Raw genomic sequence first — 19772 nt, 5'->3', positions numbered from 1 at the left:
ATTTTTGCTGTTCTTACTGCTGACTAAATTATTACAATTGAACACACTTGCGTTAAGATGGGGCATAATTATATCATTTACATGAATCTCCACCTCCTTATTAAAGATATGCATTCAAGATGACATGCCTGATGCTTGTACTGCCTTCACTATACAATCAATAGTGTCTTCGATAGCATTGACCCTAGAACATAGGCCTCAGAGAGGTCCCAGAGAGCTGGTCCACCAGCTGCATGTTCACATATTATCTGGAATCTTTCCTGCTAGGTGACCTGGAAGCCCTGAAGAAGAAAACATTTGTGCTCAAGGAAAGCTCCACTTACAGAATCAAAATACACTTCAAGGTACATCAGTCTTTCTCGCTCTTTTGTCCATTCGCTTTTTACAGTTCACAGAGGAAAACAATTTCAATAATGTGTGTTCCCAGAACAAAGTCTGTGGAGGGAGAAGGTGGACGTTCATAGAAGAAATGATAAGGGGAAGAAATCTAGGACGATAGGATGAAAAAAAGGTGGTTAATGGGTAGAAGGGGAAGAAAAGAAACTCCATGGGAAATGGGAGGAGTCATAAAAGGAGAAAAAGAAAGGGAGAAGATCCATGGGAGAAAGAAATAGAGAGGTCCATATTCAGTCACTATCCATATAGCAAAGTTAGAAGGATAAATTCAACCAGCTAACTTTGGAAATACATTCAATAGTGCAGCCACATTATTGAATATAGCCAGCTATCTTAAAGTTAGCTGGCTAATTTTGAATATTAGAGTTATCCAGATAACTTAGCCAGCTAACTCAACTCCTTCCAGTTACACTCCCAGAATGCCCCTAATGTAGCCAGCTAAATTCTAGCCGGCTAATAAGTTAGTCGACTAGAATTCAGCCAGATAAGTTCCCAAAATTAATTTAGCTGGATAACTGCTGAGTTATCTAGCTAACTGCTTCTGAACTGGACCTCTGAGTTCCTTGAGGAAGAAGGATGAGATCCACAAAAGAAGTAGACGAAAGGGAGGCAAGCCATGCAAGTAGGATTACAAGATGACTCCATGTCACCAGTCCTAGTTCACTGCATGCATGGAGATGTACTGCTATGTTCTTTGGGAAATTAGAAAAACCTCTCCATATATGTAGTGGGGGCAAAGCTAGGACCAATCAGCCTGTCCTAAGTGACATGGCATCATGTAGTGCAGGGAGCAGAAGAGAAATACATTTACTTAGTGGAGGAATTACAGAGCAATGATGGTTCAAGAATTACAGTTTTGCCTCCATCCATTTCTACTGAGGAATGAGCTCACTTCCTAGCAGTCACTTCCTGTTCTTTTCCTCCTCTAGATCAATAATGAAATTGTCTCTGGGCTAAAGTATATTCAGCACACATACAGGACTTCAGTGAAAGGTGAGTGTATGCCATATATATACAGCACTAAAGACAGGCCAACCAGACCCTTTGCATCCTCCATATTGCCTTTGAGGTACTTTGCTTAAAAGGCAATAAATAACCTCTAGCATTAATTAAAAAGGAAATTTTAAACATAATTGGTTGAATATTAAATGCATATAGGGTGCAATTTGGAATAACCCTCCTCATTTGCAATGCACACATGCACTTTTTAGCTGGCCAGATTGCAGCCAGCTTTCAAAGTAAAAACCTCTTGCATTATTTCCCTTTGAAAATCGACAGCCACAACTAAACTTGCGGTCTAATTTGCATCTGCTAGTTGTGTGAGTGTGCAAGTGGCTATAAAATAGGGCGCACACCTTTGAAAAGCCCATGTATGCACGCTGTTTTAATCCCTCAAGCTAAACATCGACCACGTCATGTTACCTGGATAAATGTCTGAATAGTCTGTGAGCTAGTATACCCTTTGTTGTCCAGGTAGGATCTTTGAAGTATGGGTTCCTTTGTAGGCTTCTGCCCCTTCAGTATTGTCTGGAGTGTCCGAAGTCTCCTCCTTCTTTGTCTCAGTTGGTTTGCTCCGCAGTCTCATCTGGGCTCCCATTTGCAGTAACTTCCAGTTGTTCTGCAGCTCCGCCTCGGTTTTTACCGCCACAGTTTGTATCTGATTTCTCCATGACTTCACCTTGACTCATAATCTGCTCAGGATTCATTGGAGTTGTGATGTTTGGTGAGGGTGACTCATTGAAGTGCACACTCCAGGTTACCGACACCTGGTCTGTCCCAAGAGGAGGACACAGTATCCCAGTCTTGTTCACTGTATCCCAGCAGTGTGCCCTCTCTGGCTTTATATGCCATCTTGGAGCATCTTCCTGTGTGTAGGCTTTGCAGCCAAATATCTTCAGGTGATTTTGTGTGGCGTAGCCTCATTTGCCCTTGTTGGCAGCAGGTTCTGCAGATAGTTTGTAGTCATCAGTGCCGCTCCTTAGAATTGTCAGAAATCTAGGCATCCAGCAGGGTGCTCCTTGTCATCTCAATCAGCATGCAGCTCTTGGTTTTGGCTACACTGCTCCTCTGATTGGGAGCATGAAGCACTGTGGTCTGATGGTAGTTCTCCTACCGCTTAAGGTATGTTTGAATTGTTCTATCCATGTACTCTCCTCTGTATCTTATATGAATGGTTCCAGGTTTATGCTGGAACTTGTTACTCATCACTGCAATTTACTCCTAGAGTTTCCCCAGCATTTCACTTTTGTGTCTCAGGAGGTAGGTCTTTGTGTACCTGGAGAAATCATCAGTAAAGGTTAGGAAGTATCTGTTTCAGAACAGTTGCTGTCTTCATTGCTCTACACAGATCTCTGTGGATTAGCTCCAGAGGCTGACTTGCTGAACTATGACTTGCTTCTGGTAGTGGTGCATTTGCTGCTTTGCTTTTCAGATAACAAATACATGACAGTGTCTCTTTATATGGGGATATCTTTAAATCCACCATTATCTGTTTGTCTAGCAAGTCATTTTATTACATCTGGGCATCTGTGCCTCAGAGGTCTTTGCCATGTGTGCATGCAGTTCGGGTGAGGGGTTAGAGCAGCTGCTTTGGCTTTCTCATCTGTGCAGTTATGCTTGTCCCCTTCTTAATTATACATGTATTCTTGAGGAAGAGGACAGAGAAGGCATTGGTTGTCAGGCATCTCACTAACAATAAGCTGCCTTTCAATTCTGGCACGTATAGCACATCTTTCATGAGTATTCTGTCTATATCCAGCAGTGGTGGCACAAGAAGTGCACATCCCCCTTTGCCCACCCCAGTAGAGGGAGGCATTTCCCATCTGCTAGGTACACTTTATTGTTCACACTATAACCAATCTCTGTGAAACAATTATTTGTTATGTGCCTTGTTACTCTGGAATCAATGTGCCAGTCTCCTATATCAATTCCCTCAAGGAGTTTAAAACTGCAGCTCCAAAGTAATTCAAAGTTTCCCTTGCTGCTAGAAATCTTAAACTATTTTTATTGTCTCAGCTGATAATTGATTGCTATCAGGTATCCAGGCTGGGCAGTTCTTCCTGAAGTGATCCATCTCTTTGCAGTGATAACATTGGTTGGGCTGCAACTGCCCCCTTTGCCTTGCCAGGGCTGTGCATGCCCACAGGTTTTACCAGTGTGAGGAATTTTTTCTCTTCTGGGCTGCTTTCATACACCAGCCTTCCCCCTGTAGCAAGGGCAGTTTAAAAATCCTTTAAGTCTTTCTCTTCCTCCCCCATGCAGGACAGCATCATGGCACTTGTAGTGTCTGCCTTTATCTCCTTTAGTTTTTCATTTCTGTAAACAAATTCATCTATTAGTCTTCTATTCACACAGCCCAGTGTTAATTTACATTCCAGTCTAGTCTGCAGTGTGTTTATGAGCACATTATATGTCCGGCAAGCAACACAATAATATGGCAGTCACATGACCATCCTTTAAAATTTTCTCCCATGCATTTCAATTTCTTTGCAATTTCTAGCATGGTATTAGTATGCTCTACCATTTCTTGGGATTCTTCCAATCTTCATGTATAGAATTTGTAAAGCAGAAACAGTTTGCTATTTAAATTACAATTTTCATGTAATCTTTTCAAACTTTACAACATCTGTCTTGTGGTGGTAGAAATCCCTTGTGTGTCGGGGAAGACTATAGTGATAGGAGTATACTACCATCCACCTGGTCAAGATGGTGAGACTGACAGTGAAATGCTAAGAAAATTAGGTAAGCTAACCAAATTGGTAGTGCGGTAATAATGGGAGACTTCAATTACCCCAATATTGACTGGGTAAATGTATCATCGGTACATGCTAGAGATATAAAGTTCCTGGATGGAATAAATGACATTTTTATGGAGTAAATGATTCAGGAACTGACAAGAGAGGGAGCAATTTTAGATCTAATTCTCAGTGGAGCACAGGATTTGGTGAGAGAGGTAACAGTGGTGAGGCCGCTTGGCAATAGTGTTCATAATATGATCAAATTTGAATTAATGACTGGAAGGGGGACAGTAAACAAATCCACGGCTCTCGTGCTAAACTTTCAAAAGGGAAACTTTGATAAAATGAGAAAAATTGTTAGAAAAAAACTGAAAGGAGCAGCTACAAAGGTAAAAAGTGTGTAAGAGGCGTGGACATTGTTAAAAAATACCATCCTAGAAGCACAATCCATATGTGTTCCACACATTAAGAAAGATGGAAGGAAGGCAAAATGATTACCGGCATGCTTAAAAGGGGAGGTGAAAGAAGCTATTTTAGCCAAAAGATCTTCATTCAAAAATTGGAAGACGGATCCAACAGAAGAAAATAGGATAATGCTTAAGCGTTGGCAAGTTAAATGTAAGACATTGATATGACAGGCTAAGAGAGAATTCGAAAAGAATTTGGCCATAGAGGCAAAAACTTTTAAAAATATATCTGAAGCAGAAAGCCTGTGAGGGAGTCAGTTGGACCGTTAGATGATCAAGGGGTTAAAGAGGCACTTAGAGAAGATAAGGCCATCGTGGAAAGATTAAATGATTTCTTTGCTTCGGTGTTTACTGAAGAGAATGTTGAGGAGGTACCTGTACTGGAGAAGGTTTTCATGGGTAATGTTTCAGATGGACTGAATCAAATCACGGTGAACCTAGAAGATGTGGTAGGCCTGATTGACAAACTGAAGAGTAGTAAATCACCTGGACTGAATGTTATACACCTCAGAGTTCTGAAGGATCTGAAAAATGAAATTTTCAGACCTATTAGTAAAAATTTGTAACCTATCATTAAAATCATCCATTGCACCTGAAGACTGGAGGACAGCTTTTGTAACCCCAATATTTAAAAAGGGCTCCAGGGGCGATCTGGGAAACTACAGACCGGTTAGCCAGATTTCAGTGCCAGGAAAAAAAGTTATTTTTCACTCAACACACAAATTCTGGAATTTGTTGCCAGAGGATGTGGTTAGTGCAGTTAGTAGCGCTGTGTTTAAAAAAGGATTGCATAAGTTCTTGGAGGAGATGTCCATTACCTGCTATTAATTAAGTTGACTTAGAAAATAGCCACTGTTATTACTAGCAACGGTAACATGGAATAGACTTAGTTTTTGGGTACTTGCCAGGTTCTTATGGCCTGGATTGGCCACTGTTGGAAACAGGATGCTGGGCTTGATGGACCCTTGGTCTGACCCAGTATGGCATGTTCTTAAGTTCTTATGGTACAATCATGGATGTGTATTAAATGATTATCTTCAACAGGAAGACAATTAATACTTCTTGTTTTGATATCTTTCTGGTGCCAAAATTATGTATTTTCAATTGGTCTATCTTTGTGTATCACATCCCATAATTTATCTTTATTCAGCAACATTTCCATCTTAAACTTCCATATCTGATAATTGCTTACATCCACCTTGTATACAGCTGCTCTGGGATCTATACTGAAAACCATGCTTTCTGAGTCAATTGCTTTATTTTGTTCTACTCATTGTTTGTTTGTAGTAATAGCTGGGTGCATGTTTTTTTCAGCTTGGATCAGCTCTGTAGTTCCCTGGATCAGCACAGCTTGAATACAACAACTTTTTCTTTAGGACCATAGCATTCTCTGGGCTTGAAACCTGATTCATTTTTCTTTCCCTATCTGGAACCAGTTCTGGTCCAATCTGCTCATTTAGGGTCAGTGCCTCCAAGGGAAATACTTCTTGGAAAGTAAAAATCACTCATTATTCTATGGCAGTATGCAAGGATTCTTTAATTGGAAAACTGGGATAGGAAACATTAGACATAATGGGCCCTATATTAAGCTGGCAGTTAGCTGGATAAGTAGGACTTATCCAGCTATCTAGTGGTTGCTGAATATCTGCTTAAGTTCAGTGGCTGCTAGATAGCCAGATAAGTCACTTGTCCGGCTTTCTCTTAGCCAGAGAACTTTGTGGGTGGGCAGTAGGCAGATTGGGGTGGTGCTACTTAGTCAGATAACTTATCTGGCTAAGTAATGATATTAATACTTAGCCAGATAAGTTGTCCTCCTAAGTTAGACCTGCTCACTAGCAGGTCTAAAGTTAAATGGATATAACTTATTTGGCTAAGTTGCAATATACACATGGATATTCCACGGCATAGTCATGCCACGGAATATCCTTGTAACTTAACTGGATACGTGTTATCCAGCTAAGTTACTTAGCCAGCCAAGATTTGAATATCGACCCCTATATATACAGATTCATGGTTCTCCATAAGAGATAATGCTGGAATATATAGCCACCACATCAGGCAGAAAGAAAGATGAAGACTGGACTCACAGGTTACATCCTATCTAGAAGCCCTTGAAGACCTACCCCTCTAACCCAGTGTCATATGACATACAGTCTTTGCTGCAGGATGACCACCTACATAACTTTTTCCTGTCCTTCCCTTTCTATTTCTTCCTTCAGAGATAACATCCTGGAAACAAAATCATTAGCAACTTGATCCATAAACCAGGCACTTGGCATTACCATTCTTCCAAAGACAGATCATACATTTTTAACCCAGCTTGAGTCATGGCCTGTGCCTCCAATAATAACCCCTTCAACACTATCCATTCCTCCAAGGTATAAGATCCATAGGGACCATCATTTTCAGTTTATTTTTATTTTTCCCGGGAATTTATCCATGTTTGTTACAAAAAGAACAAAAATGGGAGAAATCAGCAGAAAAAATTACTCATCATTATTCCAGGTAAGTATCATTTTTGCTTTTGTTGTAATAAACTCTGACAAATTCCTGGGAAAAATAAGTTAAAAACTGACAATGAAGGTCCCTACAGATCCACAATACTCAGGCAGAACTGATTTGTTACATAGGATAACAGCAGACATACTCTGAATCACAATCTCCTGTTTCTCAATTGGTCTGCCCAATTGTGACCATTGAACTAGGTAACTGATGCTTCATCCACTTTGCGCATCCTCTCACAATCAGATCTTTACCTATTTTGCTTCATCAAAAGAAACTGCAATCCCCTTGGGTTTCCCTAGCACAATCTCCCTTGTCAGTAAAGATTCTGGTGCTGGACAGTTCCCATGATACTCAAGACACCTCTTGCCATTCCAGTCTTTGATGCCTCAACAACCACAGTAGGCAACACCACAGCTCTAGGCTTCACTACATCATGCTTGCCACTCCTTCTGCAGGCCCTACCCCGCTGTATACACAGCACTTGGGGTACTCACTACTATAGGGGTAGACCTCTCCAATTCTGACAATCCTTCATACTTGGGGGTCAGGGTCTTCAGGGGCTCAGGGTCTTCAATAGCTACTCATGTCTCCTCATAGGGAGGGAACCTAGGCATATTCCTTGGACTGTTGGCATAATTGTTCATTTTACCATATGAAATGGCGCTGACCAGGCCCAGGCCAGTGCCCTTACAAAATAATTAAAAATGGCACCTGCCTCAGTCCACGGCACCATTTTTAATTGTAGTACTAGCAGGAAAGGAGCTTCAGGGGATCCCTTCTGCTTCTTGAAGTACATCAACATGGTAAAAGGGTGCGAGAGGGATCGGAAACAAGGGAAATAATAGAGAGTGATTGGTGGTTTGTTTTTTGGAGGAGATGGGACTGATATTTTCTTTTCTTTTTGTTTTCTATTTATTGTTGCTGTTTTTATTTCATTTTATTTTTTTTCATTGAAAATTAATAAAAAAGAATCAAAACAAAGAAATTTAAAATATGAAATTAAAAACAAAACAACTTCCATATTAGCCACCAACCCCCTACCCCTAAAATTAACCATCTGACTGGTTATCTAACTCTGAATCAAACAGCTATGGACCAGAGCATATGATTACAGATGCCTACTCATTTCGCCCTCAACTAAATGCAGACTAAGGCTCAGAGAACAAGAGCTGACAGAAAGTGAATATCCTTATTTTATCTGGGGTCAGTATTGCAATGCAAGCCGTGTATCTAAATTAACCGGATAGCTGTATCGGGCTAACTTAGATGGGATAGTCAGCAGCACAGCTATTCAGATGAATATCCCCATCAAAATCGCTACTTAGATGGAATAAGTCTTGTGTGTCTAAGTTTAGATCTGCTGAATATTGCTTATCTGGCTAAGTAGTGCCTGCTCCAATCCCCCCATTGCCTGCCCACCTTTTATCCGGCTATCTAGCAGCCACTGGATGGCCCAGATGTCCTACTTATCTGGCTATTTGCATGTTGAATATTGGCCCCATTATCTTTGGTGGTCAAAGGTGGCACGCCCTATCCCTTTCCCCCTGCCTTGCATTTTCCCTTGTTTATGAGATTTGATGGAAGCTTATGATAAAAGAGAACTTCTGCTCTATATGTGTGCGGCCTTAATACTTCTGGTTCATTCCTGATGTCCTTTCTCCTCTCTGCTCCTTTCCCCACAGTGGATAAAGCCATGTTCATGGTTGGCAGCTACGGGCCACGAGCAGAGGAATACGAGTATGTGACGCCTGCAGAGGAGGCACCCAAGGGTGTCCTGGCACGTGGCACCTACCACAACAAATCCTACTTCACTGATGACGATAAGCATGACCACCTGTCCTGGGAATGGAACCTCTGTATCCGCAAGGAATGGTCGGAGTAAAATCTCCATCTTCCTCATCAGGACAAATCTCACATATCCTCCTCCCCTCCCCCATGCACACACAAAGGGGGGGGGGTGTCTCACTCTGTGTTTTCAAGGGCTTCGGCACCTTTGAATAACTCCCTCACTTTAGTTGTGGCTACTGGCATGTAAGAAGTGCATCCATAATGGTGCTTTCATGGAATCCCATAAGTATCAGAAGACAAAGAGATCAATATTGAAAGCAGTTTATCTGGCTAAGTCCTGGACTTAGCCAGATAAATCACAGGATTTAAAATCCTGGACTCAGCAGGCTCACTTTTTATCCAGCTGAAAAGTTAGCCGCATAAGTCCAGGGCAGGATGGGACCAGTTATCCAGCTAAACTAGCTAGATAAATGTTGATTTTCAGTGTTATCCAGCTTGACATCGCTGGATAACTTTAGGACTGCTGGAAAGCTGCCCTAAACTTATCCCGATAACATTATCCTACTAGATTTGACACAGCCACACGGCCAGGCCACTGACTATCCCAGCAAAGTTAGCTGGAAATGTTTATCTGGCTAACTTTGCTAGCCAGTTGGGCTGCTGAAAAATGGACCCCAGAGTGACACAACCCAGCCTCTCCCCACCTTCCCTGGTTCCTTTCTGCCAATCTAGGCCATCCCTAACAGGCTCCTGCTATGCATATCTCCATAGAATCCAATCAGGCGTTAACCCTTCACTACCGGTCAATATGCTGTCTTCTGTGCAAGCTACTGATAGCTCAAAAGAAGTTTGGAAAGGGGCTTAAATGGCAAAACACTTTGGCAACTTTGTTATTTTAGACAGAGCTGTGTTAAATGTGCGTTTTGGTATTCAGTCAAACATTGGCAAGTGCTGGGGCACAGTAGTTCCTTAAGTGGAGCTATGGTCAGAACAAGAAAAGAAAAACAAAGAAAGCAATATAAGTTCATTTTTATTTTACGTTAAAATAATTATTATTAAAGAGTTTCAAAGTCTAACTTGTTATATTTTTTTGTCCTTCTAGTTTTTTCTGTTTTAGAATTCGGAAAGAGTTTATTCATAGCATTATCTGAACAGTCAAAGGCTACCACTGCTTGGACACATTAAATGGTGCGTGCAGGCCTTGCTGCTGATGTAAACCAAATATTGAAGTGCCACGCTGAATACCAACCTGAAGCCTTCTCCGACCAGGGATAGTGGCACACTCTGAGATGCTCTTGTGCATATCAGCGTGGCCTTATTTGTACCTGCTCAGTGTCATGTTGGCACGAGGCACAGGACCACAGTATAAAATAATCATCCAATGCTTCACCAGTCTAAGAGATTCTTCTATGTCAGAACTTGCTCACAGTCCTAAAGGCCCAGGGTTAGAAAAGCTGCGGTGCATTTCTGCATTTTTAACCCTGTTTCTTGGGGCAGACCCTGTGGCCCAGTAGATGTAATGCAGGGCTTCCCTGACAGACCTAGGGTTGGCTCCTGGCTCTGGCTACGGCAGCAGGCTGCTCGAGGCTGCGGGCGCTGCTGAAGTAGTGCTCACATCCCCAAGAGGAAAGATCAGAGGGCTGTTCCTACAGCAACACCATAAGAGGCCCTGGAGGGGGGCTGTGTGCTGCTCTCCCAGCCACACACTGTCTTTGACTCCATGTGGAGGGAAATACCGGCAACTGTGCACGACATGAAGCAGCATCTGCAAAGCTGCAGGAGATGAATTTTTTTATTTGTAATCACAGCGTGTTATAAAGAGATAACCAAGATGTTATTGGATCCAAACATTTTGAGTGGTGAAGGCCAATTCCATTCATAAAGTAGGGATACCAGCTGGATCCATTTTATTATAACAGGCTGATTCCATCTGAGTTTTGCATGCATGGACTTGTTCTCATTTCTTCCAAAGAAAGCTAGAATGCAAATCCTTGCAAGCACTGGGCTAAAAACAAACAAAAAAAAAAAAACCCGGACTGGATCAGCTTGTCCTGAAAATGTAAACCCACCTGGTAACACTGCCATGAGAATCTCTCTGCCCCTCATACTGAATCTCTTGCTAAGGGACTTCATTATAATAGTGCTAGAATGACCATCCTAATTGCTGCTCTGTAATTCTTCTGCCTGGTGTTATTTGTTTGTATTCTGATAACCTGCAGCCCTGCCATGCAATTTTTTTCCCCCTGTGCCCTTGAATATTTTGTTCTCCTGCCAACTGCTGTATTTATGGAGAAACGTATTGTTCTTGAAAATAAAGTGAACCTGACAATCCTTGTATTAGTGAGGTTTCTTTGCATCAGGCTCCACCTGGTGGTCATTTGAGACACTGCAGATCTTAACAGGAATTTCTTCTTACTCCATTCCCTTCTCATGCCCTCATAAGTTTAAAATGTATTTATTTTGATTTTTACGTGGCAGACAATTAAGACGAATGGTACAAAGATACAGATGAAAGAGAAAGAGGCAGGAAAGGTGAGTCAGAACAGGCAGATTTTTAGTCTTGACCTCAAGAGGGGGGGGGGGGGAGGGAAGGACAGCATCATGGATATTTAGAGAGATGTTGGTTCCAAAGAGAAGAATCTAAAAGTGAAATGTGACAACAGCATGATGGTTTATAGTGGTGGAAAAGAAATAAAAGTGCAGGGGCACAAGGATCTGGATACATCTGAAGTAACAGGTTGCACAAAACTTGAGAGCAAACCAGCAGGGAGAATATATGTAACCCCCCCCCGGGGGTCACGTCCCAGCCCCACAGAACCCTGGATTTACTCAACTGAGGTGAAGAAATAAAGCCTCTGAGTCCCATGGAATGGAGGCAGGTTCCCCTACAATACCAGCTGGGCAGAGGTTACCTCACAAAAATAAACACACACTCCATACAGTAGCTGGGGCTCCAAGCAAAAGGGAAAATATACTTGGAAAGTAACCAGTTCAGCAGCACCAAACAAAGTCCACAGAAAAGTACAGGTGGGGTAATATTCAACAAGCCGGTAAGTGGACAAGTGCCAGGTAACTTCTGCCAGAAATTCAGCGAGCAGCACCTTTAAGACTAGGCCATGGGTTTCTTGGTACGTGCATTAATGTTCTGATGCACCTGTAAGAAATTAGCTACCGCTCCTGAGTTGTAGCTGATTTCAAGTCAAATAAAGTGGCTTGCAAATTTTTTCAGCGAGCTGCGTAATTTGATTTACATAGGGTATGGATGTGCTCATTAGCGTGCATTTGCTTTTTAATGAGCTCATTTAAACATGAGCAATGCCGGGCCTGGAATAACATGAGAAATTTGAAATGTCTTGCGTTATTCCCGTGTTAGGCCATTTACTGCACAAAAACTGGCATTTTTTGCACGGTAAATGGCCAAACATAAATTAATGAATGAGGCCCTTATTGGCACATTTTTACGCCTGCTCATCGACTGGCAAATTAAAATCACACTTGTCTGTTGCCTTCAGTTTTTGGGTGGTAGGTGTGGATGAACTGGTATTAGTTCATGGTGAGGTGCTAGAGCAGGGGGTGGGCAGTTCCGGTCCTCGAGGGCCACAAACCAGTCTGGTTTTCAGGATATCCTAATGAATATGCATGAGAGAGATTTGCATGCACTCTGCCTCAGTTGTATGCAAATCTATGTCATGCATATTCATTAGGATATCCTAAAACCTCGACAGGTTTGTGGCCCTCGAGGACTGGAATTGCCCACCCCTGTGCTAGAGGGTCTAGGTGAACTGAAGATGGACCAGGAGAACTAGCGGGGATACTGCCAAACTGGTGATATTGACAACCAGTATACTCACGTACTTTAAAAAAAATACCAGCCTCAGCATTTAATGCTGGGTGTTTTATTTGTGCAGTGTCACAACTATTTTGTGTGTAACATACACGTGCATATGTTTATAAAACTGGGCAGAAAAAGTATGTATTTCATTGCACTGGAAGTATTCGCATTTACTGAAACATAGCTGCGTACTTTCATAGCAGAACTACACAGCATTTTATGAATTGATCGGCTCCCGCCAGACGGTTCATGCAAAACCAGCATCAATCTCCGAGCGTCCACTTACTCGTGCACATGCTGTACTGAGGATGGGTTTGAAAATTGGGCTCTTCACGTGTTATTTTTCACCGCCAACATGTACACGTATTAACTCTGACTTCCTGTGCAAAGTTTAATTAAAAACTCAGGGAAAGTAAGGTCTGGCCATAGGGTGCAAAGTCTCATACAACCCTGCCCCAACCCAACTCTTCTCCCCCTCCTTCCCTCTTTTTGCTCCCTTCCCCATCGCTCCTACCCCCTCCCCCGCCCCCAGGTAGGTCTTGATTGGATTTGGAGAGTTAATACTCTATGAGAAGATCTTCAAAGACAAAAAGCACATATATATAAAAATAAATTTGAGAAGCTCCTGCTTTTTGTAGGTGAGCAACAAAGTAGAATACCCTCATAGTATTAATTGTAACTCCTTGAATAATCTTCATAGAGAGAAATCCCTCAGACCTCCACCTTTCGGGTTGGCTCATTCCAACATGTTTTCTCGGAATCCGAAGGTTGGAGAGGCAGCTGCGAAATTCCCATGGCTTGGGAAGCAGTCGCTCGATCAGGTGGCAATTGCCACGTCACCCTCTCTTCCCCAGCCCTGGCCTAGGCACACATGCACAAGGGACAGGCTGACAAAGAGGATGGACGGGTCAGCTATGAGCCTCCTTCTCCTCCTCCTCCTCACTGCAGCATCCCATGCAGGGGATGCCAACGAGAGCAGTGCAGACCCAGGTAAGCAAAGCCAACCAGGGAGAGCTGGGTGACCTCCAACTTGAATTTGGGATTTTAGATTTATTTGCACTCTCCTCTTCCTCACTGAAGGCAATGACAGCCTCAGGCCATGACTGGCAAGAATAGGGCAGAGTAATCTGCCCAGAACTCCCTGCTTGAGCCATCAGCTCTCCACATATGGCCCCTGCTAGAAGAAGGTGCATAAGCCAGGAAGCAGAGTTAAGGGGGTGTTATTGACTGGATAACCAGTCACAAAACAATAAGCCCAGTAAACTAGACATAGTTTGACTTTTAGATGCTCTCAGCAATTAAACGTGTTAGTTTAGTTTCTCCTTTTTTGTGCATCGGGACTTCTTAGCAGGTCACATAGATCTAATAAGCTGGTGTTTCCAATAAGGAAAGACAAATTAATGTGCAAGACAGCCAGACCGTGGTTTGCTGCTGACTTTCATTAAACATATGGGAAATTTCCAGCTCTTACTGTTGCATTCAAAACTTCACATATATACAGTTGGAAATGTAGGCAAAAAATAGTTAAAGATTGTGATTTGGGGTTCATGTGACTGTGGTGGTTCATGATGTAATTTAGATCACAAACTAGCTGTTAACTGGTTACCACTGTGAGTAAAGCTAGAAGCCATAAAAATTAAGGCAACTGGTGGTTTGGGGCTCCTTTGTGACTTTCAGTGTCACCTGGTAAGATCCCTTTCTTAAAAATTCAATTATTGCACAGAGACACCAGGGTACAAAGCTCAGGATGAGTTATTCCAGTCGATAACCATTCCATCAGGTTATTAGAAAACATTGTTTGAAATGACTTTCCTATCATCTAAGGACTTCCAATACAATGTTCCATTTTCTGTCCGTGAAAGAATATGGTAAAGAAAAAAAAAGTATTTTATCTAGTAAATAAGCAGATATGAATAGTGGAGTGCCCCAGGGATCTGTTCTGGGACCACTGCTTTTTAATATGTTTATGTTTATAAACACCTGGAAATGGAAACAAGTGACATGATCAAATTTGCTGATGACACAAAATTTCCAGAGGATGTGATAAAAGCTGTTAGTGTAGCTGCATTTAGAAAAGGTCTAGATAAGTTTCTGGAGGAAAAATCCTTTAAGCATTATTAAGGTAGAGTTGCAGAAATCCACTGCTTATCCCTGGGAGAAGCAGCTTAGACTCTATCTAACCCTTGGGATCCTGCCAGGAATTTGTGACCCAGCTTGGCCACTGTTGGAAACAGGATGCTGGGCTTGATGGACCTTTGGTCTAACCCAGTATGGCAAGTCTTATGTTCTTATGAACGGGAAGGCAGAGCACACCCACATGCAACAGCCCAAAGGATTTCTTTATTAACAGTCATTCATCACAGAGAGAGGCTTGAATGCATTTATCATATTCTATTCATTTAAACTTGGGGGAGCAGAGTGTTTATTAGTCGCCCTTAGAAGATACACACACTCATACACTCTCTCCTCAGAAAAAGAACACATTCTTATGGGACGAGGAAGAGGTGAGGCAAGGACAGGGACTGAAGGACAGAAATGAGTTATTCAAGCACTGGACTTTGGAAAATTTTATGAAGGCACACATTTTGCCCATGAAACTTGCAACATACATTGTGATCACCAATTTCTGCTGCTACTCCAAGAACCAGCTGGCCCTTTGCTTGATATGTATTATGTTTTGTTTGCACCATAAATATATCCAGGATAGAATATAAACGAATCCAAACCCATCTTTAGTGCTTAATAATGTTACAGGACTGTTCACTGAACGTTTTATCCATAGAGGCTTAGAGTTCTTTCCTTCTGCATAAAGTAGTGACAGTTCCATGTCAATGTGAGGAAATAAAAAGTCCGTGGACAAAGAAATAACATCAAGTGATTTTGCCACTAGAGGGCGCCAAGGCCCAGTTCAGAACTCTACAAGCCAAAGTTTCAGAACCTCCCGCTGCCACTGCAGAAGGAAAGGGGGAAATAAAATCATTCCGCTGTGCGCCAGCCCTTCTAAAATGGACTAATTATGTTAAAACCCAGACTTCGGTGCAATAATGAGCTGGTCTCTGAGAACATGGCAGGGAGGAGGAGTGGGGAGCAGATCTGTTGCTTTGTTGAGTTTCATTTGGTGCCACAGTTTCTTCTTCTTCTCCTTTGGGTTTCCAATTCCATCGGAACCAGGGCCTGGATTCCTGCGCCATGAGACTTCATTTATAACTATTTGGGGACTTTTTCCCCTATTTTACACCCCTCTCCCCTCATCACAGGTGATTTCATCATTTGAGGGATAGTCCTTAGCCAGGGGCCATGCACCAGGGCTCCAACAGGCACTCTGCAATCATCATACCTGGGAACTTTTGACTTCCAAGTCACCCTGAGATTACCATGGATTAGCGGGGATTAGCAGGATTAGCGGGGAGGGGGACCGGGGGAGGACAACTGCACAGTGGGACCGGATGCTCACAAATTTTCTCTCATAAACACTCTTACATGTTCACACTTACTTTCACTGCTCATTCTCTCACATTCTCACATGTCCATTTACACCTTTACTTCTGCCATTCTCCCACCAACACACACTCACTCACTCACGTCTCTCCTTCTTACATACACACATGCCTACACACTTTCACACTCAGCTCTCTCCTACTCACCTACATACACTCTCAGATCTCTTCTTCCTACACAAATACACACTCACTCACTCTCACAGATATGCTCATTCATTCTCTCTCCCCCCTTTCAAAGCACACTAGCAAGAGCAGACTCTAACTTGGACTCCTGGAGCAGCAGCAGCCTCTTCCTTCTCCTCCTGTGCTGTGGAAGTGGACGCTGCCTGTTTCTTGCTCCTCGTTTGATGCACGGGCAGGAAATCACAATGTCGATTGGCCAAGGCAAACAGGATGGGGCGGGCAAGTGGCTGGATACAGGAAACAGGCTGTGCAGGAGCAGGTGGTGTCACGAGGAAGCGAAGTTAAGAGTTAAAAAGGTCCGGAGATGGTAGAAATCACTGTTGAGTTCCTCCTTTTTCAGCTGCGCAAGACCAGTGATGTTCCTTTCTTCTTTCCGGGTCCAAGCAGATTGGTTTTGCTGCAGCACCCGGAGATTTCCGGTATTGGCCCGGAGACCCGGCAATTCTTTTGGAATTCTGGAGTCTCTGGGCCAAATCCAGAGAGTTCCCAGGTATGGCAATCATGGGCCCTAAATCCAACCACCAGGTGAATTTTCTGAGCAATGACTGGGATCCCCTCCCCCCGGGGGATGGGGAGGTGGATGTGAGCACTGCCTTCGCAGCATCCCTAGCTCTGACTGACACTCAGGGAAGTGGAAGATCTGAAAAAGGACATTAATTCTGGTTCTGCACATGGCAGTGTACAATGTTAAAAGCTTCCAGGAGGTGACGCAGCCTCCGCTGAGAACTCGGGGGCGGGTCTTATGCTTATGAATCTCAGTTGTACTTCACAGAGAGCAGGACAGAAATACAGAAACCCAGAAAAGTGGTTCTCAATCTTTCATGACTCCTGTGCCTCTTCCATGAGTTTGAGATGTTTTTGTGTACCCCCAGAGTCACAAAAATCCAAAATTCACAGCAACTGACTCTATTAACATTTCAGTGTGATATCTGGATCTGTTTTTCAAATGGCATTTAATAACGGCCAAGTGAGCATGCACACTCGCGCCCACATCTAACGCTCAAACTGCAGGATTCAAACCGAGTCTAGCGGGAAGTGACCTTGGTGCGGGGGACCCAGTGGTGCTGAGGTAGCCGGAAGGCCCATTTCTTGCAGTGCCTCATTGACTCTACCTGGCAAAGTGGCACCAGTTTGAAGCTGCAGGGTGGAACGAAGGGAGCTGCAGCAAGGGGAGGGAGTGCCTGGCAGCTCAAGTTTATGTTGCTTATGTCAGGGAGATGAGGGCCGAGGAGGAATATTATAAGTCAGGGGTCAGGAACCTATGGCTCGGTAGCCAGATATGGCTCTTTTGATGGCTGCATCTGGCTCGCAGACAAATCTTTAATAAAAAAGTAAAAATCTAACAAAATCCCCCACCCTCCTGATGCCCCCCAAGACCTCCAAAATTAATTTACTACCACCCCCACCCTCCTGACCCCCCCCCCCCCCAAGACCTGCCAAAAGTCCCTGGTGGTCCAGTGGGGGTCCAGGAGCGGTCCGGGAGCAATCTCCTGGACTTGGGCTTTCGGCTGCCAGTAGTCAAAATGGCGCCGACGGCCCTTTGCCCTCACTATGTTACTGGGGTCGACCAATGGCGGCGGTAGCCCCTGTGACATAGTAAGGGCAAAGGGCCGTCGGCTGCCAGTAATCAAAATGGCGTCGATGGCCCTTTGCCCTTACTATGTCACAGGGGCTACCGCCGCCATTGGTCGACCCCAGTGACATAGTGAGGGCAAAGGGCCGTTGGCACCATTTTGACTACTAGCAGCTGACAGCCCAAGTCCAGTACATCGCTCCCAGACCCTTGCTGGACCACCAGGGACTTTTGGCAGGTCAGGAGGGGGTCAGGAGGGTGGGGGTTGTAGTAAATTAATTTTGGAGGTCTTGGGGGGCGTCAGGAGGGTGGGGGTTTTTGTTAGATTTTTACTTTTTTTATTAAAGATTTGTCTGCGAGCCCCGGACCCCAGCTGGATCACCAGGGACTTTTGGCAGGTCTTGGGGGGGGAAGTTAGGAGGATGGGGGGTTGTAGTAAATTAATTTGGTAGGTCTTGGGGGGTCAGGAGGGTGGGGGGTTGTAGTTAGTATGGCTCTCACGGAATTACATTTTAAAATATGTGGCGTTCATGGCTCTCTCAGCCAAAAAGGTTCCCGACCCCTGCTATAAGTGGACACTGCCCTACCCGTCTCATTTCTTCACACATTAAAAAAAAAATGCTAAAAATAGTGTATAGTATATTTTAGGAATACCTATTACATGCAGAAAATAAGCCTAACAAGAAGAGTGCTATTTGCCAGTACTTACACACGTAATTTAATGTTATATTCTGCGTACAATTTATGTCGTGTAGTACTTTTATGAAGTCATATTCCAAGACGATACCTAAACTGGAGTGGCAGCTGCAGCCCAAAACAGCAGTGGCATGATTCCGGCACTGAGGTAACCGCACAGAGCAGCAGGCAGAGCCTGTTAAGGTGGTGCTGGGGGTGGGAGTGGTACGGGGGAAGTCTGGGGGGAAGGGCATGGGAAGGGGAGTGGATGTCAGGTTCCATACGGGAATTTGTAGCTGCATCTACCCAAAATGGACAAGAATATAGCTGGTTAATTGCTCATACAGTTAGAAAAAGAAAAGTCCCGAGCAGGCCTGTTTCGCTGAAATCACAGCCTCCCCACCCTAAGAGTCCTGCTGGTGGAGCGCTTTCTAACCCCCCACCCCCCTGGTACAAAATAAAAACAAGATTTTCATGGGTCCTCTCAGTGGCCTCCCCCTCCTCTCTGCCCCCTCCCCTCCTTTCCCCATCCCAACCCTAACCCTCCCACTCACCCATCCGAAACCTTCGCAAAGGCCGATCCAGCCCAAGGAGCATGGTAGAAGAGTGCCACAATCCTGGGGCAAGGTCGCTCTTTGCAAAGGTACCAGGTGGGTGAATGGGAGGGGTAGGGGGAGGGGAGAGAAGAGAAGAGAAGGCATTTTTGAGTGATTTTTCCTAACCAGGGAGTGGGCAGGGGAGGAGAGAGAGACTGCTAAGAGGATCCCTGAAAATTTTGTTATACTTGGAGGAGTTTGGTGATGGAGGGGCTCAGCCCGACAGGGCACTTATTTGTCACTTTGGATTGAGGGTCTGTCATTTGGGCCAATAAGTGCATGTGGACTTTTTTTTTTTTTTTAACTGTGTGGCCACTAAACCTGCTACATTCTAATGCACATATTCATTGCAAGCAGAACAATCGCTAACAAGTTTTTCATCTCATCATACATGTTAGGGCAATACTGGATACTGCCTTCCTATCGATCTGGCTTGAATGTCTAGGATCACAGCGCTTTGGGTATGACCTTTCTTCTTTTGTATAGACCGCCAGTTTAAATCAGTGGTGTAGCCACAAGT

The 19772-nt window shown here is 43.7% G+C and overlaps 2 protein-coding genes across 3 annotated transcripts in view; both read left to right on the top strand.

Moving 5' to 3' along the window:
* The window catches only part of ARHGDIB (Rho GDP dissociation inhibitor beta), a 38503-nt gene extending 27277 nt beyond the window's left edge, over positions 1-11226 (top strand). Inside the window, exons 4-6 of one of the 2 annotated variants that reach the window (XM_029590478.1) lie at positions 268-344; positions 1326-1389; positions 8788-11226. In XM_029590478.1, coding sequence (XP_029446338.1) covers positions 268-344; positions 1326-1389; positions 8788-8987 — 341 coding nt within the window. In that variant the 3' untranslated portion in view covers positions 8988-11226. The remainder of the gene's footprint in view (positions 1-267; positions 345-1325; positions 1390-8787) is intronic. The other variant, XM_029590477.1, reaches the window with a different exon arrangement.
* Positions 11227-13618: 2392 nt separating this feature from the next.
* ERP27 (endoplasmic reticulum protein 27) overlaps positions 13619-19772 on the top strand; it is a 111684-nt gene continuing 105530 nt past the window's right edge. The window contains exon 1 of the mRNA XM_029590475.1: positions 13619-13715. Within this exon, the coding sequence (XP_029446335.1) occupies positions 13625-13715 (91 nt within the window). The 5' untranslated portion in view covers positions 13619-13624. The remainder of the gene's footprint in view (positions 13716-19772) is intronic.

Source organism: Rhinatrema bivittatum, chromosome 2 (assembly GCF_901001135.1).
Source record: "Rhinatrema bivittatum chromosome 2, aRhiBiv1.1, whole genome shotgun sequence".
In the NCBI taxonomy this organism is placed as follows: Eukaryota; Metazoa; Chordata; class Amphibia; order Gymnophiona; family Rhinatrematidae; genus Rhinatrema; species Rhinatrema bivittatum.
Note: the sequence above shows the minus strand (reverse complement) of the source record. Positions and strands in the feature narration are given on the sequence as shown.